The sequence below is a fragment of the Pagrus major genome, chromosome 6 (genome assembly GCF_040436345.1).
Source record: "Pagrus major chromosome 6, Pma_NU_1.0".
In the NCBI taxonomy this organism is placed as follows: Eukaryota; Metazoa; Chordata; class Actinopteri; order Spariformes; family Sparidae; genus Pagrus; species Pagrus major.
The window spans coordinates 3,105,929-3,130,893 of NC_133220.1; the positions used below are offsets into that span (position 1 = coordinate 3,105,929).

Sequence of the window (24,965 nt, forward strand, 5' to 3'; positions counted from 1 at the left end):
ACAAAAATATATAAAAACACACCCATTAAATCTGTCACAACCTTCTGTTGGCTATCAAGGCAGACAAATTGTATGTTTAATTTCCATTCAGGTAACTTCATTAAAATTTTTCTTACTAACACATCAGGAGTGCAAACATTTAAAGATGCTTGAAGATTGTAAAATTTTTATAGTGTAGCTCTTCAAATTGAGCAGAAATTCACTTTAAATGTAAATCTGCCGTGATATGAGTCAGAATCTGCCTCAAATTGGAAGAAATTAAAAATGTTTGAAATATCATCCTGTCAAACAATGATGGAGGTTTATATTGTGCTTTTTTTATTTTTCTGTTCCTCTGTGTTTTACTCTTCACTCTTTAAATTGTATATACAAGCAGAGTACGGATGGAAGAAACATCCCAAATTCTTTTTTATATTATAATTGTCCTTTAATATCTATCCTTTGTTCACAGGTGCAGCTCCAAAGCCATCCATCACTACACTTAATGAAACAAAGCACTGGCGTCTGCTGCAGTGTGAAGCTCATGGTGATCCACTTCCTACAGTAGAGTGGAAGGACAGTGATAACAACACTCTTCATGCTGAGAAGCCACAGACCTCAGAGAGAGGAGGTCGATCATACATCACTGTCAACATTACTGTGACCAAGACCGACAACTATCGCTGTGTAGCTACACAGGAGACAATCAGCCATAGGATTGCTGCTGTGACCTATGTACTCATGAATGGTAAGTGATATTTTAATCTGAATTTTGATTATCAGTGTATTTAAAAAATTTAATGAGTTCAGACTGAACACACAGGTAATCAGCTCAAAATCTGTTGATGTTGAAAATGTTTCAAACTGAAGAAACTCTGAGACTTGAAATATAAAAAGCAGATAAAAGTGTTCTGGATGGAAATAAGAAGAAGAAGTGGAGTTCATGTTTGTGCTGCTGAAACATTCACTGTAAAAACTCTCCAGCTGTTAAATTAACTGGAATAAAATCAACTTTTGTGTTCAGTCTGAATTCACCTTTAAGGATCATTTACATCAGTCATTATCTTCTTTATGTTGGATATGACTACGTACAACTGTGATGATACATGACTACAATATGAGCACATACACTTGATTCATGTGTTCATTTAGTTCATTAATCAGAGAAACTGTGTTCACTGAGAGAGAAACTCTTAGTCCTGAAACACATTTGAGCTCTGTCTCCTCAAGTCACACTGGTGCTGCTTCTGGTTCTGATGCCACAGGATCTTCATCACTAAATCTTTGTCTCAGTGACATGAAAGAATGATGTTGGTACCAGCTCAGGTCCACTGAGGAGCTCAGACTGAAAGTGGTCCTGAACTCTGAGCCTCCTTTTCTGTGAAGTTTGTGGCTCCTTTCCAGTTGAGAGACAGTTTCCACAAACCAGGCCTGTAGTGAAGCTGCACAGGCTGCCTCTTCTGCCTGCTGACTGTTTAAATCCTTTACACCGACTGTTTGTGAGTTCACACCTGGACAAGTTAAATGTACATACATGTGGTTATTGAACAAAGATTTCTGCATCGCCAGACTAAAATGAATCACAGCACACAAACTGAGTCTCACACACAGCTGAGCTTGTTGTTCACCACATAATAACTACGAGGTGTAACTGTTGAGTCACTGACTGAACCAGCTGACAGAACTGGATCAGTACAGAACCACAGAATATGAGCTGCTGAGTGAGTAGAAGAGGAAACAGAAGATAATGTGACATGACACTGATCTGAAATGATGAGTTATGATGAGTGATAATAACAACATGAGTCATTAAACATCAGCACAGATTTTAACTCACTCTGACTAAATATTCATGAAACATTAAAGACAATAAATCACTTTTAGTGCTGTTGAGTTATGTTTTATAAGATTATATAATATTGCTAGAATTATAAGTTATTGTAATAATAATGTGACACTTAATGTGCCGGTTATCTCTGTTGTTGTTGTTGCTCTGATATATTATTATAAAACACGTTCCTGCATCTAGAAAGACACAAACAGAACAACAGCTGCTGAACCTTTACACAGTATCAGCAGCTCAGTTTAATGTCACTTGGTGCTTTATAACTTATTTCTTGTCAGTCAGTCTGCAGCTGTTGTCGTTGTTTGATTTGATGTTTGATGATGAGTCTAAATGATAAAACATGAACAAACCTGCAGGTTTAAATAAAAATAAATGATGACGCTCTTCTTCCTTTTTGAGCTGCTGTTGAATAAACAGAAGAATTATAACAGATGTGATGATCAGTTTTCTGTTCTGGCAGCTTGAGACTGTTGATCAAATACACTCAGTGGACACTTTATCAGGTTCACCTGTACAATCTGTTAATGAGATCAGATTCAATACATCTTTATTTACACTGAGTAAATTAACAAAGAGACAAAGAAATTCAGTTTAACGTCCAACCAGAGGTGTAAAAAGCAGCTGTGAGCAGATTGTGTACATACAGTATTTTCAGGTGTAATAAAGAGAATAAACTGTGAGGGATGAAGACACTAAGATATAAACAGTGTGAACACGTGCAGCAGCACAGAAGGCAAAATATACAATGCAGGTATCAGAGCAAAGTAACGTCAGTGAGACGTTATATAGAGAATAAACAGCTGGAGGTTTGATATGAACACAGTGTTCACACTATAGATCACATATATACAGTATGTACAGCAGCATAAATATGTTTATGTATATATTGTAATTTAATACAGCAGCTCTGCCACTAATTCTGTTTTTATGAACTTTATAATGTTCAGTTTGTGTCGACTTTGTCTGAAATGTGTAAATGAAAGTGTGTTTATTACTGAGGTCACAGTTAAAAATCCGTGAACCCTTCGTTCTTTCGTTTTTTCGTTTCAAAACCAAATTAAAAAAACGGAAAAACAAGTTTGTTTTTCTGTTTTTCTCTTTTAAACCCAGAACGAAGAAACAGGAAAAACAGAATAACACAAAACCACATTTTGTGCCTGTTATTCTGTTTTAAAACAAAAACAGAATAACCTGAAAATGAAGTTTTTGATTTTTATTGTTTTGTTATTTTGATATTCTGAAAATTGGGGGAACGCTGGGAGATGTTTGGGAGTCAGAGGCGCAGGAAGTGAGCGGGAGAGGTGAAATCGCAGACTCTCCAGGTAGAATGGCCGCACTTCAGCCTTGTGCAGATCTAATCTGCGAACTGATTGAAAGTGGGAAGACACTCGGAGATCAGAGACGTCCTGCAGCGCGAAGGAGCCTCGCAATGCTCCATAATGAGGAGGAGGTTTTTCATGGAGCACAAACACACCACACACCCGTTATTACCCCCAAACCGACCCCGCTTCATTCCGAAAATCAAAAAAAAGAAAAAGAAAAGTATATTCAAATATATGATATTGTGATTTATTCCCATAAACGCTGCTCAGAGTGTCACAGTCCACGGCTCTTCTGCCATCAGAGCCGGGGTCTCTCTCTCTCTTGCGCCCTGCACACAGTCAGTAGCAGCTTCTCTCTGTTAGCATCACATTAGATACCACGGGACCTCCACACAGCTTTAGCCACAGGCTAGTTAGCTGTTAGCTGCCTGCTAGCAGCTGCTAGTAGCAGCATCGTCCCATCGGCAGCTGCTGCAGTTTGTCTCTGTCCCGCTCCGCCGCATGGGACCTCACAGCTGCAGGCTCCGTACCGGCTGTGAAGCGGGTTTCAACCTTCAACCCTCAGTAGCGTTTGGTGACCATCAACATTTCTTACTGCCCCCAATCAAGACAGTCTAGAACCGGGCCTGAATACAGTCATGATCTAGTCCGTCCTGAGCCTCCAAAATAAAGTTTGAGACATGTCTGCATGGTGCAGCTGCACCTGCTCACAGTGCAGCTGACAGATGTGCAGCCATATATATTTTCCTCATCGCTGCCTGAGCCACCATCTATCACATACCGGTGGCCCTGTACAGGTAAAAATACATGTGACAGTATGAAAACATTAGCCTACATATTGTTGTAAATATTTTTCTCTGACAATAGATTAATAATTATAGTAATAGGTTACAATAACAAATGCTTTTATTTTGAAATAGAAATGTGTTGTGTTGTCTTCCGTTAGTGTAGCGGACGTTAAGTGCTACAAAGGATCTTCTGGTTGCCTGGTAACGGATCGGACCTCCTCTCTCTTTTATTTCGCCTCTGTTGTTTTCCTCCTTGTAACTGTTCAGTATCACGTGTTTTAATCAGTAATGATCACATTCAGGCTTCAGGCTGAGCCGCGACTCCCCGGACAAAGACACAGTTTGCCATTGCAGAGACGCTTTATCTCCAGACCAGTTCCCGCTCACTTCCGGCGCCTCTGACTCCCAAACATCTCCCAGCATTCCCCGAATTTTCAGAATATCAAAATAACAAAACAATAAAAATCAAAAACTTAATTTTCACGTTATTCTTTTTTTGTTTTAAAACAGAATAACAGGCACAAAATGTGGTTTTGTGTTGGTCTGTTTTTCCTGTTTTTTCGTTCTGGGTTTAAAAGAGAAAAACAGAAAAACGAACTTGTTTTTCCGTTTTTTTAAAATTTGGTTTTGAAACGAAAAAACGAAAGAACGGTGGTTAAACGGATTGTTAAAGGTGGTGTTGTACTGAACTACATCACACTGAGAGGTGTTTCTGTTTTTTTGTCCTCCCTGTTTACAAACATGACGGGTCAGAATATTAGAAACACGTCTGAATATAATACAGTCCAGTTCAACACGTCACTAACTACGAGCTCAGTGATAAAGATTTGATTTCATTAACACCTCGATGACAGTGTCGACACAAACTGAACATTAATTCATCATGAAAGTGAAGTTAAAGTCAGAACAGTTGTGTTGGAACAGACAACAGTTATGATATATCACCATGTGAGAATATCAAATATCTAAGACAATATATAGTCTCACATCATGACAACAGTATATATTGTATATGTTGCTCAGCCCTGCTTTAGATTGTACAGGTGTTCCTATTAAAGTGGCCACACCCGAGCCCTGTTAACAGAAGGGGACAAGCTTTTAATGACCCTGTGTTTCACATTTCATAACACATTTTCTTTATTACTTTAATGTCAATAGACAACAAAGTTCACATGACGTCCTTTAATCTTTTTTTTTAGCACAACAAATGTGTAAAAGTTGAGGAGCTGCTGTAAAGTCTTCACTGTTGATGTGTTTCTGTCATGATGTGAGTCAGAAAAAGTGTTTTAGTTGTAAATAGTTACAAACTCTTTGTAGAAGTGAAATGTGTCTGAAATATGATCCTCTGCTGAATAATGCTGGGAGCTGTAACTGAGCCTCATCATGCTTTTTATTACTTTTTGGTTTCTTGTGTTTTTCTTTCATCTTAAACTCGCTCTAATCAACAAGCAGAGATGTGATGAACAAAAAACATCCCAATATCACATTTCTGATGCTGAAATTAAATCTGATGTCATCTTTTGTTTCTGTCATGTTCACAGGTGCAGCTTCAAAACCGTCTGTCACAACTATTAAATCAGATGATGGGACGGTGCTGCAGTGTGAAGTTGTTGGTGCTTCTCCAAAACCTAAAGTTGAGTGGCAGGACAGTTCTGGAAACATCCTCCCTGTTAAAGATCTGAAGGTCACAGAAAGAGGAGACAGCTACGACATCGTCCTCCAAACTGCTTTGAGCAAGACCGACAACTTCCGCTGTGTCGTCACTCAGGAGGAAATCGGCCATGAGATTTATGCTGAGATTTATTTGACCATCAATGGTGAGATTCTTCCTTGTGTTGCATGAACACTTCAATCATTTAAATTCTTGATGATTTATACGTTTTCAAAAGTGTTTATCCATGTTCAGACTGAGCACAAAGCAAATTGTGATGAAGACGTCTACACAAGTAAAACATGTTTCAAACTGAGTGTAAAATTATCTTCAAATTCTAAGAAATGCTTAAACTTCACCCACAAACTCAGTAACAGATTTATAAATGTCTGCTGCAGCCTGATCCTGACACTCTGTCACATTTAACTTCCAGAAGAAAAAATGTTGTTAAATTGAAGAATTGTTGTTTCACCAAAACACACTGTGAAGTTTTTATCAGTGTCACAGTGCAGCTCTCAGACTGGGACAAACCAGGAGACACACAGTGAACTAAACAACACAGTGATTTATTTACAACAAAGACACAAACAGCTGGAGGAGTGAGTGCAGTCAGTAGTGTAGCAGTGGATGAGTGAAGATGTGCTGTGTGGATGTTGAGCTGTGAAAACAAACCAAAGGAAACCAAAAGCCCCGACACAAAGATGTGTGAGCAGATGTTCTGAAGGATTTCTATACATGGAGCACATCAGGCCCAGGTGTGTCCCCTGCTGCTGATGAAGCTCCCAACAGGTCTGCAGCCCTGGAGACAGAAAGCACAGCAACAGCAGAGTGAAGCCGTCAGAGAGGCGTCACTGTGAGCTCTGTTTAGATTAGAGAGATTAGAGAGAGACTTTATTAATCCCAATGACAAACTGCAGCGTTACAGCAGCCGAGTTACACATGAATCACACAACAAACACCATGAAGACACTCAGACAGGAAGAGAAGAGTTTACTCACTGATGACTTTATTATTTTATTTCTCAACTACAAACTGAACTCAGACTGAAAACTAGGAGCAAACTTTAACTCTACATATAATTATATTTTATGAGTTTAGATCAAAGTAACTAGTAACTTTATCTGTCTGATTAATGTAGTGGAGTAAAAAGTACAATATTACCTCTGAAATATAGTGAAGTAGAAGTTTAAAGTTGCATAAATTAGAGTACAATTATAAGCTCAGTACTTGAGTACTTGTACCCGTCTGTCTCTGAATGTTTGTTAATCTGAGTTGTTGTCAGAGACTCAAACAAAAGCTTTTAAACACTTAATGTTTCATATTTTAAAACACATTTTTTCTCTGACTTTAGTGAAATAAAAAATATATCAGACAACAAATCTCAGGTGATGTCAATTCAAGATAATTTTTTAGTGAGTCGTGATCTTTTTTTATCAACTTAAAGCTTTTTAAACTTAAAACAGTCCCGATCATCGACTGTATAAAATATAGTCGAAGCCTTCAGGTGTGAAAGTGCCTTAAACCTGCAGTCTTTCTACCGACCAGCAGGGGGCGACTCCACTGGGCTCAGAAAGAGGTGTGATTGTGTGGAAGCTGCTTCTCACCTGATTTATTCCCTCAGTAAACAGTCTCCTGATGAGTTCATGGCCTCAGTCTCTAGTTTCAAGTCTTCTTCAACTCAACATGATGTTCATTTAGTCAGTTATGGTCCCAGTGACAGTAAAATAGATGAAGAAGCAGGGTGTGATTTAGGGCCTGAAAACCTTCATTCATGCTGAAACCCATGTGCCTCTTAATGGTGACATCATTCTTAGTGTTCAATCATTTAAAAAAGACTTTGTCGTCCTGGTTTTTACCTTCAATAATTAAATTGATCATTTAGAAACTGTATTTTGTGTTAACTCAGGTTGTCTCTGCCTCATATTTGATTCTGTTTGAACATCTGAAACAATTAAATGTGACAAATATACAAACATGGAATAAATCAGGAAGGAGTCAGATACTTCTTCATGACACTGAACATAAAGGCTGTGGAGCTGCAGGTTTTACTGGACGATGTAAACTTGTAATTATAACCGTTGTGTTGCAGTGAAGGTCCAACATGACAAACAGCTTCCTGGTACTTTATTCATTAACTGCAGCAGAGTTGGTTAATTACAAGATGAATTCACTTAAAATCCAGCATTAAGTTTTGACTTAAAGTGAAAATAAGATGAAAACATGAGATGAACTGTAACACTGTGGTTTATACATCTGAGCAGGAGTCTTCCTCTTCTGTCTGAGCCTGAAACCAGGAGTGAAGAAATGTTCAGCGCCTCCAACATTTACTGATGTTTGACTGTGACTGAGAATCAGAGTCTTCATGACACAGTTTGTCCACTAGAGGGCAGCACCAGGCTCATTTTACACTGTAAAAAGTCCCTCTCATTACATATAGTCACACTTTTTATTAATCAGATCTAAAGGATCCTCATCAGATTTTAAAATGTTTCAAAAGTTTCAAACTGAGTGAAAACTTCAGTCTTCTACTGAGACTCAACTTCAATAATCTACAGACTGTGTGTTGATCTGCTCCCATCAGGCCCAATAACTGTGGAGCCGACCAGCACCAAGAAGCTCACAGTGATTTTAACCTTCATGTTTCTGGACAGTAGTCAGTGGTGGAAGAAGTACTCGGATACTTTACTGAAGTGACAGAAGCAGAAACACAAAGTAAAAATACTCTGTTACAAGTAAAAGTCCACCTGAGTAAAAGTGTAAAAGTATCAGTAAAAGTATTGTGAAGAAGTTTTATATTTTATCAGATGATCCTGTGTTTTTACTGTCAGATCAAAGTGATGGACTGTAACTAAGTCCATTTATTTCTTCACTGCTGGGACCAGAACCAGAAGCAGCCTCTGAGCTGTGGAGCCCAGCAGGAGGAAACTGGACCTGAGATCAGAGCTCACATCACTGTTCCTGCTCACATTCATCCCAGTGGAGTTTTCATGTGAAACAAGTTCAGATTTCAGGAGCAGACTCACCTTTAGTTGTTCTGTGTGAGCTGTGAGGTCCAGTCTGCTGTTTATCATCTGCACTGACGTTCTGACTGATGCACTCACTGTTTATCTGTTTCAGGGTCGTCTGCTGGATGGATCATTACTGCTGGAGTTTTCATCGCTCTGTTTGTTGTTGGTGGTGTTGTAGCTGTGCTTTACAACAACCATTTCAGAAAAGAAAATCAGAAGAAAAGTAAGTTTAAATATTGTATCAACAGATTCATGATGAGCAACAACAAAATTCATTATTTACATTTATCTCATGTTTAGAGTCTTGACAGTTGTTTTATTTTCTCAGACATTAATCATCTTGTTGGTATTTACATTTGTGATTTTCTTGAATATAACTTTGTTTTCTTTCCTGCAGATGAGGAGATAAGACAACTACGGTCTCAACCCAGTTCAGAAACACCATTGACCACTGGATCCAACTGATCCAAACAGTAACCAGCTCTACATGTGCTGTGACGTTCTCTGCTGTGTGTGTTTCCACCATGCTGGATGATGGTGAGGACATTTTGTCTGGTCTTCTCTTATTTCAGGCAGTTTGAGGATTAAAACTTGGTTTTTAAGTTAAAATTAATTTCAGGTTGAGTTGAGGCAGATAGTTGAGATGGAAGCAAGAAAAAAAAAAAGAAGGCTGTTTGTCGATGTGCATGTTTCTCATTAACACGACCTCAATCTGTCCCTGACCTGAACCAACGGTTTTTATAAGATGTCCTCATAATCTGCTCCTCCCGTCCACATGTCCAAGTGTCCTCCAGCAACAGGCTGAAGCCCAAACTGCTCCCGATGGTCAGACCAGCACCTTGTATGGTAGCTCACTGCCATCGGTGAGTGAGTGAGTGAGTGAGTGAGTGAGTGAGTGAGTGAGTGAGTGAGTGAGTGAGTGAGTGAGTGAATGGATGAATGAGGGCAGCAGTGCTGTATAAATGCCGTCTATTGACCAAATATTATCAGACTGCTTGTAGCGCTTAAAGCTCCTGACTGAGCTCCACATGTGCTTTAAAACCATCAGACTTCACTGAACTAAAGCTGCTGTTAACACTGTCAGTCAGTGTGAACACTTTGTAGCTGCAAGTAAATATAATGTGACTTTTATATTTGTTGCCATTATTTGGGACGAGCCTGTGTTGGTTCTTTATTATGTTTCCAGGTGCTCAGGCAGTCTGTCAGGTCCAGTTACACACTGATGTTTCTGTTGTTCACTGATGATGCACTTGTAGTGTTTCATGTCACTTCAGGCAGCGCTTCATCATTTCTATACAAACGTTTGAATAAAACATGAAAAATGTCAAAACTGTGTGTTGTGACTGTTTCTGATGTTTCTGTGTTCAAACTGTGATCAAAGAAATAAAAGTGATTTTAATTTATGGGTGTGATTCTGAGATGATCTGTGTTTTACAGCAGCTGTCAGGACACCAAAGAGACAACAGAGCAGATAAATCCTCTTTAAAACAAGGTTTCTAGAGACAGTTTACCTCACTGACAGCTTCATGAATGGAGATTACAGCTGAATGTAAAGAAATCCTCATGTCTGTGTAACGAGGCCTGAGTCTGTGAGGAGACAACATGATCCAGACCTGCTGACGGCTGAAGCTCAAATAATGTCCCAGATTACCGAAATTCACCTGCAGATATTTGTTATTAATGGAGTCAAAGTCAAAAGTTGTCAGAACAATAAATACTTAAAATAAAGTACAGAAACCTTAAAAATCTACTCAAGTACAGTAACAAAGTATTTGTACTTCGTTACTTCCCTCCTCTCAGTGGCCAACACCCAGACAAAATGCGATGGCAGCTGCAGGCCTGGTGATGGCGCTTTTATTCTGAAATATCAGTACCGGAAGTGCCTTAGCTTCAGGCTGAGGAGCAGAAACAGGTTGTGATGAACCAGTCAGGGTGTTGAGGAGTGTGTGAAGCTCCGTCATATAGAGACACCATCAGTGTGGTGAAGTCCTCAGAGGACATCACAACTATGGAGCTTCTTCCTCTCGTGTGTCTCTGTCTGCTGAGCTGCTCTGGAGAAACGTCTGCTGCTGGAGACGGTAAGAAAACTGATCATCACTCACTGACAGTCTTTAATTCTCACTTTGTTTCATCTGAGCAGCGGAACAATGCGGAAACATGCGGGATGTTCATCAGCTGCTTCCTGCTTTAGTGCGTACAAGACACCTGCTCAGCGCGCTGTGACGTCACACACGCACCCTGATCATCAGCACACATCGATAGTATTGATTGGATCGATTACAGGAGAATTACAGCTGGATGATGCTGAGTTTTAATCTCGAAATGCTCTGTAATGATGTCGTCATCACTGCTGTGTGTGCGCGCGTGCGTGCATACGTCCGTGCGTGTGTGCGTGCGTCTCCATCCTGCTGCAGACACGCACAGGTTTCACAGAAACGCTCGTGCAGACATGAAACCTTCAGGATGTTGTGATTGTTGGACTTTGACTCTTAAAGTTCAGTTCACTTTGAACTAAAGTAGTTCCCTCAATAAAACAGAGACGTGGCGCAGATCTTCATCAGGAAGGACTTGATAGTTATTGGATCGTTAATGAGTTACATATAAACTATATAGTAGATAATGAGTTACCACAGGACAGACTGGGAGACACGTTATCGATCAATCATCAGCTGATGATGAGTTCATGGTGACGTTCATTACTGATTAGCTTCGGCTATAAAAGCTGTAGTGTGCAGCAGGTTTAACACAAACTGGTCCCTCAACAATTAAACATTAAATACATTAATACATAAATAAATATCTGTGGGTTAGAGTCACTTTATTCATGAGTTATATATGAATCAGTGTGAAACATGATACTGAATAGTTACCAAGTCAGATCATTAGTTAATCATTAGTTAATCATTAGTTACTCTTTAGTGAGCGAGGAGAGAATAAACAGTTTAATCTGAGTGATGTCCTTTATTTTTCTTTTTGTTTACTCTTTAGTGAAACATAATACAGAGTAGTTACCTGGTGGACTCATGGATTATTAATATTATTGATTGGATTGATGCTCTATAATGATGTGGCGTCTTCACTATTGGTGCGTGCGTGTGTGTGTGTGAGTGTGTGTGTGTGTGTGAGTGTGTGTGTGTCATGTGAAGCTTTAATTTGATGAACATATTTGAATCACAAAGTTAAAAACAACCTGTGTGTTGCAGCTGAGGAACAGGATAGTTTGGTGGTTAGTTGTGTCTTTGAATCCAGTCCAATAAATCAAGATCTGACATGAATAAAACTACAACTTCTCCTGGTGTTATAAAGCTGAAGAGTTTCCAGCTGAATACATTTTGTAACATTCAAACACAAGGCTCAATAACAAAAACTTAATAAACTATACTGTACAGCTTAAATATACTTAAAATATGTCAGTACAAGCACGACACAACCAAAACTATTATGTTAGAGGAAACAGGTGTTGAGTTATTGTTGTGGTGTGTAAAGTTGTTATCTGACTTTGTTTCCTGATGACTCTGCATGTTAACATACTGAGTAACACATGTTTTTATCTTCCAGGTGTCAAAGTGGTCGTGAAAGAAGATGATGATGCTGTTTTACCCTGTTCGCTCAGCACCAAGGACGACATCACAAGAAAGCTGTTTGACTGGAGGAAAGATGGTCAGAAGGAGGTGTTCATGTATGAGGACGGCCAATATTACAATAACGGCAAAACAGGTCAAGATGAGCAGTTCAAAGGTCGAGTCTCACATTTTCAAGATCAACTGAAGAACGGCGACGCCTCCATAAAGATCACAAAAACAAAGATGGCCGACAGCGGGAACTACAGCTGCGATTTTCCACGTCTTCAGCCGAGACAAACATTCAACATTGAGCTTGTTGTTGGTGAGTGCTTTCATTAAACAGTTAAAGATGTCCGCTCATTTACTGCTGCGACTGGTTCAAGAGTCCCAGATGGACTTTTGTTGTGGTCAGAATACACATCTGGCAGGGCCTCGAGCCCACAGAGCTGCAGCCACATCTGGAGAGATGACCTCTGTATCAAACATGCCTGATATCAGAGACACGCTGCAGATTATGTCTCTGTACAATGAAATTTCAGCTGTCTATAGTAGATGAAACATGACTTTTACACAGTATTACCTGTCTGTTTCAAAACAATCTAACATGTGTTTGTTTTGCCTTTCAGGTCAAGTCTTAACCTCTTGGGGTTTCATTTTGATTTTGTGCGTCTCTGCCTCTTAATATTTACTCATTTTAAACTGTATAATACAAAGACCATGAGGAGCTGATACATGTCCACTACATCACTGTAAAGCAAACACTCTGAGGTTTATCAGCTGTGTTGATCTTATTTAAAGCTCAGAGAGAGTTGAACTGGTAAATGATTAAACAGAGAAAAAGTACAAATTTTCTTGTTTTTGTTTTTTTTCTTTTGTCATTTTTAAAATTAAATTAATAAGCTATAATCTGGGCCATCAGGCTGAAATTCACAGGATCTCTCCCTCAACTTGTCTAAAATGTCTGAACCAAATTTTAGGCTGACAGACAGAAGAGGCTCTGAGATATTTTAGAAAGTGCAGTACAGATTATCTCCAGCAGATGTCCACAGAGCTCTCTAAAACTTCTCCAAAGTTACCAAATGATGATAATAAATCCCTTTAAGATGCTGGAAAATGTCCCTCAGTGTTAAAGTTGACGATAAAAAGATGTTGTGAGTGTTTAAATAAAGATTTACATATTTATTATCATTGAATCATGTCTCCTTAAACAGATCAATAAAGTTTCTCTGTTATGTGGGTGTCCCGCGACCACAGGAAGTCCGACAACAGTCACTTCCATAATATGGTCACACAGGTAATTTAATTGGCTGCTGACTCAGAGTGTTTTCACGGTGCTGACTTACCATTGGATGAGAGCAGCTGTCAATAACACACATGTGGCGCTGAGGCAAAGATGCTGTCCTGTGATTGGCTGATGCAGTTAAAAGCCCGTTAGGTTCGTCCCTTTGGGTCGTAGAAAGATGCTGATTGGTTGGTTTTGTTCCGGGGCGTCAACTGATTTCAGAGATACTGAACATCATTGGTCAAATCTTTTGTCGATACTTTAAATTGATTAAAATGAAGTTGTTTGGAAAGTTTGACGAGCGCCGCTAAAAATAAACGACGGACACAACCGACTTTTATTGTGGTGGTTTTAACTTCCGCTTCCGTCTAAACGCGCTGGATTTAACGGGTGGACTTTTGTCTTTAAAACGAGCCGCTGTTCGTCTATAAATGTCTGTTTTTACACCTATAAACACATTTTAACTGCGGCTACACAGGCTAGCTAGTAAGCAGCTAACTGTTTACTGCCGTAAAGTGAGACGCTGCTGTTGTGATGTCGTAAATCTTTATTTTAGGTTCCTAAATGTGTTGATAAAAACGAACATGTCAGCTTTCAGATGAGGTGTAATATGTGTGTGTTGACTTCTGTCGTCAACATGAAAATATGTTTTATGTTTGTTTATTAATTTTACACGTAAATATCGGGTCGCGTGCATCCTCCGCACCTTATAACATTAAGAGACAGAACAGGTGAAAACATCCCAGGTGAGTCCTGATTCTGATGACGTCACTCTCCACCTCTGCAGGTGTTTCTGTAAATGTCTTCTCAGGCCTGTCAGTCTAAACACTCACATCTGTGGGCCTGAACCTCTCTGTGTTGAACTGACTGGGATCACTCGTCACTTAAAGGTGGACACGTTTATTATATTATAGTTATACAACAACATCTTTAATCCGAGAAGCCTGTGTGTTATTAAATCTAATACTTTTATTCAGATTGTCTAATTACATGAAGTTATTTTGCAATATGCTGCAGTCAAATAATTAATTACTGCATTTCCCAAAAGTCTCCATATAAAGTCTTTTACTGACGTGACAGAATAATGTAATCTACTTTATTAATGCAGTTTAGTCCCAGGTTCATTCTGGGTTCATGAATTTTAACTTTATGTTTAATATTTATGTCACAATCCTTCTGAGTCCCAACATCACAATATTCCTTTTATTCTTTTTTATCTCAGTAATGATCAAATAGTTTCTCTGTAGCTGAAAGAAGCTCTTTCTGAAGCAGCAGTGACATTTGAAGCCTCTGACATCATCAATATACTCGTCATCATCAAACTTCACCTGATATTCTTCACCTGACACAAGCTCTGACACAGCGGCAGCCATCATATGGTCTTTTTGAGGTTCCTAACTCGGGACTACAACTCCTGCACACTGTTGACCTCAATCAGGAATTAATTTAATAATGTTTTGGTACAAAGACCTTCAGTGTGTGTGTGTGTGTGTGTGACGTGATGCCAGGTTATAGAAGATGGTTAGTTGCATGCAAAGACCCTGAGTCTGTGTGAAGCAGCTACTTTGCAAGTGTAGCTTGTAAAACTACTTGTAGTTCAGCCTGGCAGTAGTTTAACAAACTACATTTCTACCCCTGGAGAAATGTACTTTGTAAAACTACTGCTAAAAAAAAGTAGCTTCAGCAACTACTTATACTCATTATACTCATTTAACTCAGCGTTAAATAAATCAACATATGGTGTATATGAAACAAAATATAATAGCCCACAAAAATTGTCCATGACGAGCTTGTGCCATATGAGCGCCGCCTTCCTTGACACAAAGACCCGCCCACTCTGTGAAGCACGTGAGTGCTGCCAGGGCCAATCAGAGGCAGCGTTGGCTTAGCATGTCATGACAAGTTTCATGCCTTTTTTCAAAGAAAAATAAAATAAAATGTATATTTTTTATTAAAAAAATATTTCATGTTATTGGCCAAAATTGTAGTTTGTAAATTGAGTAGTTAAACTACAAAAAATGACCCAAAAAGTAATTGAAATACTTGACGCAGCACAAAATATGAATGTAGTTTAACTACCAGCAAATTACAGCAAATTGTAGTTAAACTAGTTCAACTACATGTAGTTTAAGTCTCCCCAACACTGATTATTTTTTATCATCATGAAAATATGCTTAAAACTCTTAAAATGTCTCTAAAACAGACTGGAATAACTTTTTATTTTATTTTTGTTCAGAAAAAAATATTTTTATTGCATCACAGATATTTAAGTGTCAAAGGAAAGATATATAATTGTAAAAATAAATAAAACAACCCAGTTAAATCTTTCACAACCTTCTCTTGGCAGAAGTTCAACTAACTTTATGGTTAATTTTTCTTTCAGGCAGCATAATTAAAGTAGTTCTCACTAACATGTGACACATCAGGTGTGTTTACCTTTGAACACTATGTTTTATATTTTATTACAATCTTTATAGTTCAGTTTAACAAGTTCACTGTATTTGTGTGTCTGCCTCAAACTGGAAACAGTTTAAAATGTTTGAAATATCGTCCCATAAAATGATGCTGGAGGCTTTTATTGTGTTTTTCTCTTCACACTGTAAACTGGATACAAGCAGAGTGTGGATGAACAAAATCCCAATATTACATTAATAATGCTGAAACTGTCTCTTTATAATTTATTGTTTAAAATGTGTTCACAGGTGCAGCTCCAAGGCCATTTATCGATACACTTGCTGATACAAAGCACTGGCGTCTGCTGCAGTGTGAAGCTCATGGTGATCCACTTCCTACAGTAGAGTGGAAGGACAGTGCTGGTTACGTCCTTCGTGCTGAGAAGCCACATATCTCAGAAAGAGGAGGTCGTTCATACATCACCGTCAAGACTACTGTGACCAAGTCCGACAACTACAGCTGTGTAGCTACGCAGAAGGAAATCAGTCATCAGATTGCTACTGTGACCTCTGTGCACTTGGCAGGTCAGTGGTATTTTGAACAATTTTAACTATCCTTGTGTTTTAAAGATTATGAGTTCAGACTGAACACACAGGTAATCAGCTCAAAGTCTGTTCATGTTGAAAATGTTTCAAACTGAAGGAACTCTGAGACTTAAAATAGAAAAAGAAGATAAAAGTGTTCTGGATGGAAATAAGAAGAAGAAGTGGAGTTCATGTTTGTGCTGCTGAAACATTCACTGTAAAAACTCTCCAGCTGTTAAATTAACTGGAATAAAATCAACTTTTGTGTTCAGTCTGAATTCACCTTTAAGGATCATTTACATCATTCATTATTTTCTTTATGTTGGATATGACTACGTACAACTGTGATGATACATGACTACAATATGAGCACATACACTTGATTCATGTGTTCATTTAGTTCATTAATCAGAGAAACTGTGTTCACTGAGAGAGAAACTCTTAGTCCTGAAACACATCTGAGCTCTGTCTCCTCAAGTCACACTGGTGCTGCTTCTGGTTCTGATGCCACAGGATCTTCATCACTAAATCTTTGTCTCAGTGACATGAAAGAATGATGTTGGTACCAGCTCAGGTCCACTGAGGAGCTCAGACTGAAAGTGGTCCTGAACTCTGAGCCTCCTTTTCTGTGAAGTTTGTGGCTCCTTTCCAGTTGAGAGACAGTTTCCACAAACCAGGTGTAACACACTGAATTTTAGACGTCCACTTCAGGTGTTAAGGGGGATTTATTATGTACAACAGATGTCTGAAAAGACATAAACAGATAAACACACACTTATTAGTGTCCAGAATCGGATGTAAACCAGCTGCACTGTATCTGCTGCGGCTGGACTTCCTCTGCAGTTGATACAACGGTTACCACGACAACGGTTGCCCGCAGCAACCACCACGCTTTCAGTTGCTACCGCCATCTACTGGTGTAAGGTAGTAACTGTTTCAGCCCGGCCGGGACCAGGTGTGTCCACACAGGTAAATTTAATCAGAAAATGAAGGGGCTGACCCAGTTAACAATGCAAACAATATCTCACTAAAATGACCAGGGAGCCACACAGGCCTGTAGTGAAGCTGCACAGGCTGCCTCTTCTGCTGCTGACTGTTTAAATCCTTTACACCGACTGTTTGTGAGTTCACACCTGGACAAGTTAAATGTACATACAGGTGGTTATTGAACAAAGATTTCTGCATCGCCAGACTAAAATGAATCACAGCACACAAACTGAGTCTCACACATGATGACACCGATCTGAAATGATGAGTTATGATGAGTGATAATAACAACATGAGTCATTAAACATCAGCACAGATTTTAACTCACTCTGACTAAATATTCATTAAACATTATGATTATATAATATTGCTAGAATTAAAGATTATTGAAGTTACAGAACAGTTGTGTTAGATTACTTTAGATTAGAGCTGCGAGGTACGGCCTGAAAATTATATCATGACATTTTTATGCCACATCCTGATACATACAATATGTAACTCAATATATTGAAATTTTCTCAAAAGCGCTTCATAAATGTTAGGACGGGGCCACAAAATCAAATATCTCAATATGTTTGACCAAACAGGCCCTACTGTGATAATATTGTAGGGATGATGATTGTTACTTTTACAAAACATTAACACGATGAGATTTCTGATCAATAATCATCATTAATGTGGATATAATGACTCAGTGGGTAAAGAAAGTATCAGAACAAGTCGAACAGTCTGGTGAGTTCAGAACATGACGTCACTTTACTGTAATGAGCCTTTAAAACCAGGAACAGACAACAGTTATGATATATCACCATGTGAGAATATCAAATATCTAAGACAATATATAGTCTCACATCATGACAACAGTATATATTGTATATGTTGCTCAGCCCTGCTTTAGATTGTACAGGTGTTCCTATTAAAGTGGCCACACCCGAGCCCTGTTAACAGAAGGGGACAAGCTCTTAATGACCCTGTGTTTCACATTTCACAACACATTTTCTTTATTACTTTAATGTGAATAGACAACAAAGTTCACATGACGTCCTTTAATGTTTTTTTAAGCACAACAAATGTGTAAAAGTTCAGGAGCTGCTGTAAAGTCTTCACTGTTGATGTGTTTCTGTCATGATGTGAGTCAGAAAAAGTGTTTTAGTTGATGAAAAAAGAGAAGTTGTAAAAGTTGTACTCGTCTTGTTCTATCTAACAATGTAACGAGGTGTAATTAAGGTTTCTGTTTCTCTGTTCTTCATGTTTCTCTCCTTCTTAAACACACTGTAATCCTCATGTACAAGCAGAGAAGTGATGAACAGGAAACATCACCACGTTTCATTTATAATCCTGTAATTGTTCTTTATAACTGATGTCTCACTACATGTCTTGTTATCTTCACAGGTGCAGCTCCAGAACCAGGTGAGATTCTGTTCTAGTCGTGTTGTTTCACAAACAGCTGGAGGAGTGAGTGCAGTCAGTAGTGTAGCAGTGGATGAGTGAAGATGTGCTGTGTGGATGTTGAGCTGTAAAAACAAACCAAAGGAAACCAAAAGCCCCGACACAAAGATGTGTGAGCAGATGTTCTGAAGGATTTCTATACATGGAGCACATCAGGCCCAGGTGTGTCCCCTGCTGCTGATGAAGCTCCCAACAGGTCTGCAGCCCTGGAGACAGAAAGCACAGCAACAGCAGAGTGAAGCCGTCAGAGAGGCCGTCACTGTGAGCTCTGTTTAGATTAGAGAGATTAGAGAGAGACTTTATTAATCCCAATGACAAACTGCAGCGTTACAGCAGCCGAGTTACACATGAATCACACAACAAACACCATGAAGACACTCAGACAGGAAGAGAAGAGTTTACTCACTGATGACTTTATTATTTTATTTCTCAACTACAAACTGAACTCAGGCTGAAAACTAGGAGCAAACTTTAACTCTACATAAATTATATTTTATGAGTTTAGATCAAAGTAACTAGTAACTTTATCTGTCTGATTAATGTAGTGGAGTAAAAAGTACAATATTACCTCTGAAATATAGTGAAGTAGAAGTATAAAGTTACATAAATTAGAGTACAATTATAAGCTCAATACTTGAGTACTTGTACCCGTCTGTCTCTGAGTGTTTGTTAATCTGAGTTGTTGTCAGAGACTCAAACAAAAGCTTTTAAACACTTAATGTTTCATATTTTAAAACACATTTTTTCTCTGACTTTAGTGAAATAAAAAATATATCAGACAACAAATCTCATGTGATGTCATTTCAAGATAATTTTTAGTGAGTCGTGATCTTTTTTTATCAACTTAAAGCTTTTTAAACTTAAAACAGTCCCGATCATCGACTGTATAAAATATAGTCGAAGCCTTCAGGTGTGAAAGTGCCTTAAACCTGCAGTCTTTCTACCGACCAGCAGGGGGCGACTCCACTGGGCTCAGAAAGAGGTGTGATTGTGTGGAAGCTGCTTCTCACCTGATTTATTCCCTCAGTAAACAGTCTCCTGATGAGTTCATGGTCTCAGTCTCTAGTTTCAAGTCTTCTTCAACTCAACATGATGTTCATTTAGTCAGTTATGGTCCCAGTGACAGTAAAATAGATGAAGAAGCAGGGTGTGATTTAGGGCCTGAAAACCTTCATTCATGCTGAAACCCATGTGCCTCTTAATGGTGACATCATTCTTAGTGTTCAATGATTTAAAAAAGACTTTGTCGTCCTGGTTTTTACCTTCAATAATTAAATGGATCATTTAGAAACTGTATTTTGTGTTAACTCAGGTTGTCTCTGCCTCATATTTGATTCTGTTTGAACATCTGAAACAATTAAACGTGACAAATATACAAACATGGAATAAATCAGGAAGGAGTCAGATGCTTCTTCATGACACTGAACATAAAGGCTGTGGAGCTGCAGTTTTTACTGGACGATGTAAACTTGTAATTATAACCGTTGTGTTGCAGTGAAGGTCCAACATGACAAACAGCTTCCTGGTACTTTATTCATTAACTGCAGCAGAGTTGGTTAATTACAAGATGAATTAACTTAAAATCCAGCAGTAAGTTTTGACTTAAAGTGAAAATAAGATGAAAACATGAGATGAACTGTAACACTGTGGTTTATACATCTGAGCAGGAGTCTTCCTCTTCTGTCTGAGCCTGAAACCAGGAGTGAAGAAATGTTCAGCGCCTCCAACATTTACTGATGTTTGACTGTGACTGAGAATCAGAGTCTTCATGACACAGTTTGTCCACTAGAGGGCAGCACCAGGCTCATTTTACACTGTAAAAAGTCCCTCTCATTACATATAGTCACACTTTTTATTAATCAGATCTAAAGGATCCTCATCAGATTTTAAAAATGTTGAAAATGTTTCAAACTGAGTGAAAACTTCAGTCTTCTACTGAGACTCAACTTCAATAATCTACAGACTGTGTGTTGATCTGCTCCCATCAGGCCCAATAACTGTGGAGCCGACCAGCACCAAGAAGCTCACAGTGATTTTAACCTTCATGTTTCTGGACAGTAGTCAGTGGTGGAAGAAGTACTCGGATACTTTACTGAAGTGAAAGAAGCAGAAACACAAAGTAAAAATACTCTGTTACAAGTAAAAGTCCACTTGAGTAAAAGTGTAAAAGTATCAGTAAAAGTATTGTGAAGAAGTTTTATATTTTATCAGATGATCCTGTGTTTTTACTGTCAGATCAAAGTGATGGACTGTAACTAAGTCCATTTATTTCTTCACTGCTGGGACCAGAACCAGAAGCAGCCTCTGAGCTGTGGAGCCCAGCAGGAGGAAACTGGACCTGAGATCAGAGCTCACATCACTGTTCCTGCTCACATTCATCCCAGTGGAGTTTTCATGTGAAACAAGTTCAGATTTCAGGAGCAGACTCACCTTTAGTTGTTCTGTGTGAGCTGTGAGGTCCAGTCTGCTGTTTATCATCTGCACTGACGTTCTGACTGATGCACTCACTTTCTATCTGTTTCAGGGTCCAACACTGGACTGGTTACTGCTCTTGTAGCTGTCAGCCTCCTTGTTGTTGTTGTCGGTGTTCTAGCTTGGTTTTACCATAAGAATCGCATCAAACAAATTCATGCGGAATGTAAGTTTAAATATTGTTTCAACATATTAATGATGAACAGACACAACTCATTCTTTTTATGTATTTCATGTTCAGAGTCTTGACAGTTGTTTTATCTTCTCTGATATTAATCATTCTGTGTGTATTGACACTCAGAGTAGGATCAGGTCAGGTGGGACTTTCACTGTAAATTTATTTTTGCTTCCTGCAGACGAGAAGAAGAGAGAAGAAGAACGAAAACGACTGAATCCAACTGATCCATAAGAGTAACCAGCTCTACATGTGCTGTGAAGATTTCTGCTGTGTGTGTTTCCACCATGCTGGATGATGGTGAGGACATTTTGTCTGGTCTTCTCTTATTTCAGGAAGTTTGAGGATTAAACTTGGTTTTAAAGTTAAAATTAATTTCAGGTTCAGGTTGTGTTCAGGCAGATAGTTGAGATGGAAGCAAGATAAAAAAAAATGAAGGCTGTTTGTCGATGTGCATGTTTCTCATTAACACGACCTCAATCTGTCCCTGAACTAAACCAACTGTTTTTATAAGATGTCCTCATAATCTGAACCTTATCAGAAGTATTGAGGAGAGTATTATAACAGCATGTCTGCTCGATGATCTACAGAGCAAACTTACAGTTAATATACAAAATATACACATATACAGTCCTCGACTTTATCTCACAGCACTCAGTCACAAATAGTGTCCAGGTCAAGTGTAGGACCCAGAATCCTGTCATTAGGGACTTAATGAAACCAGAACAAGGCCGTCCAAGTTTTATATACGTGTTCAGAGCCGAGGGGCTCGGACCAAAAAAGTGCCACAACACGTCGGTGGTTCGATCCCCGGCTCCTCCCGTCCACATGTCCAAGTGTCCTCGAGCAACAGGCTGAAGCCCAAACTGCTCCCGATGGTCAGACCAGCACCTTGTATGGTAGCTCACTGCCATCGGTGAGTGAGTGAGTGAGTGAGTGAGTGAGTGAGTGAGTGAGTGAGTGAGTGAGTGAGTGAATGGATGAATGAGGGCAGCAGTGCTGTATAAATGCCGTCTATTGACCAAATATTATCAGACTGCTTGTAGTGCTTAAAGCTCCTGACTGAGCTCCACATGTGCTTTAAAACCATCAGACTTCACTGAACTAAAGCTGCTGTTAACACTGTCAGTCAGTGTGAACACTTTGTAGCTACAAGTAAATATAATGTGACTTTTATATTTTATATTTGTGTTATTGACATTACTTGGGACTTATGGAAGGCCAGAAGAAATATTCCTCATAATCATGATTTACCATGGGAATATTTTATTTTTATGAAGTCTTAGTTTTCATTATTTGTTGTCCTCACCTGTCAGAAATGATCTTCTGTATGGACGAGTCTGTCCTGCTTCTTTGTATTTGTTAAGGTTCTGATCCAGAGTCTGTCAGGTCCAGTTACACACTGAACTCTACACTCAGTGTCCAGTTTATTAGGTACAGCGAGCTGAAGCTGATGCAGTCTGATACAACAGTCGTGCAGTAAATCCTCCTTCATGAAGGTTTAATGTTCAGTTTGTTGTTCAAAGATTCGACTTCATGATCAGTTTGCAGGCTGCAGTTTGTGCAGTTTGTGAACTGTTGTGTCTTATTCTGGCAGCTGTTTTTATTATTTATCAGAGTTCATGTATGTTTCTGTTGTTCACTGATGATGCACTTGTAGTGTTTCATGTCACTTCAGGCAGCGCTTCATCATTTCTATACAAACGTTTGAATAAAACATGAAAAATGTCAAAACTGTGTGTTGTGACTGTTTCTGATGTTTCTGTGTTCAAACTGTGATCAAAGAAATAAAAGTGATTTTAATTTATGGGTGTGATTCTGAGGTGATCTGTGTTTTACAGCAGCTGTCAGGAAACCAAACAGAGACAACAGAGCAGATAAATCCTCTTTAAAACAAGGTTTCTAGAGACAGTTTACCTCACTGACAGCTTCATGAATGGAGATTACAGCTGAATGTAAAGAAATCCTCATGTCTGTGTAACGAGGCCTGAGTCTGTGAGGAGACAACATGATCCAGACCTGCTGACGGCTGTTTCTTCTCAGGACTTTGTCAGCAGGATTGAGAACAGGGACTTGATCTTCTGCTGCCGGAGGAAACAGCTGCTGATGAGGTCAAAGCATCTGAGAGAGAAACAGCTCCATGTTTTATTTACGCTCATTTATTTATTCTCACAGCTGGAGCGTTAACTGTTCATGCACCTGCACCAGGTGTGTTGTTTCATCGAGCAGCCACAGGAAGTGAAATCTGTCAGAGACGTTAGCGCCACCTGCTGCTGTTTGACTGAAGTGTTTTGAGCTCCTTCTGTTTGTGTGTCAGGTTGAATGATGACATGAATCTCAGGAGGACAAACACACTCAGTGAGGCTGTTTTACACTTTTATGGAGAACTGGTTGTGATGTGTGTTGTTGTGGCATCATTGCTGCTGCAGATGTGTGTGTCTGAGTGTGTGTTTGGTGTTTGTGCCTCACACAGCTCTCTTCTGGAGAAGAAGGGTGATGTTAGCTGAAACACAGAACTGACTGAATCACTCTGGCTGATGAAATACTCTGACAAACAAAGGCTGCTCTCAGAAGACTTCAACAGATCGAAGTTTCACTGCTCATCTCAAAGGACCTTTAGTAGATTATTACAGAGAGACAGCTGTGTGTGTGTCACAGTGTGAAAACTACTGACAGGGATTGTTCCTGTCCTCAGCTGACTGCAGAGTCAGTGAACTACATCGTCTCATCAACACACGTCACCAACACCAACATGGAGCCAACTGGGCTCAGAAAAGGTCGTGAGAAAGATGAAAATCACAGTAAATCTGCACAGTTTGACTTATTCCAATATGGAACTTATTCATTCACAAACATTTATGCCCTTTCTTTCCTGAATGTTTGTGAATTCATGACATGTCTATAAATGATACATTTTCTTATTTAGCTTTCAGTCCATGTCATTTTTTATAATGCTTTAAAAATTGAGATATTGAGTTTAGCAAACCTAAATTTTAAGTGTCCCAGATTATCAAATCAAATTCAGACACATTTTATTTTTTATCTTTTTATTTTGCACAATGCTCACTGATAGATGAGGCAGATCTCCTCTGGGTTTGATATCTACATGTTTTCTTCTGGTGTGATCTTAAAACATCTTCAGGGTTGCAGAAAGGTATCGTGTGTTTAGTGCGTTAGATTGATATCACAAATGTACGGTGGCCGGGAGGTGCAAACCAAGATTACAAAATGTGAAACACTTTTACAAAGCTTGAGACAAATTTACATTTTAGAAAACATTTTTACATAAAACAAAATTACATTACCATCACACATTTACAAGTCCCGAAACAAATTTACATTTCAGAAAACAAATTAACAAGACAGGAAACACTTTTACAAATATCAACCATCAACCGGAAAGGGAATGTGCCAACTCCGGGGTTGAACCGGAAGTGATCACGGGGAACAGCCAATACGAGTTTT

The 24,965-nt window shown here is 38.9% G+C and overlaps 2 protein-coding genes across 2 annotated transcripts in view; one reads left to right on the forward strand and one right to left on the reverse strand.

Moving 5' to 3' along the window:
* LOC140997859 (butyrophilin subfamily 3 member A2-like) overlaps window positions 1-24,965 on the reverse strand; it is a 152,247-nt gene that overhangs the window by 16,538 nt on the left and 110,744 nt on the right. The window lies entirely within an intron of this gene.
* LOC140997563 (V-set domain-containing T-cell activation inhibitor 1-like) lies at window positions 10,504-18,831 on the forward strand. Its single transcript, XM_073467510.1, has 4 exons — window positions 10,504-10,672; window positions 12,153-12,479; window positions 16,142-16,417; window positions 18,797-18,831. Exons 1-4 carry the CDS (start codon window positions 10,603-10,605, stop codon window positions 18,829-18,831), a joined length of 708 nt encoding a protein of 235 aa, XP_073323611.1. The 5' UTR covers window positions 10,504-10,602.

Excerpts from the sequence above, each read along its gene's own strand:
- LOC140997563 (XM_073467510.1), top strand. The coding sequence starts at position 10,603 with ATGGAGCTTCTTCCTCTCGTGTGTCTCTGTCTGCTGAGCTGCTCTGGA. Across the intron at positions 10,673-12,152 it reads AACGTCTGCTGCTGGAGACG|GTGTCAAAGTGGTCGTGAAA; the intron begins GTAAGAAAACTG and ends TTTATCTTCCAG. Across the intron at positions 12,480-16,141 it reads CAACATTGAGCTTGTTGTTG|GTGCAGCTCCAAGGCCATTT; the intron begins GTGAGTGCTTTC and ends ATGTGTTCACAG.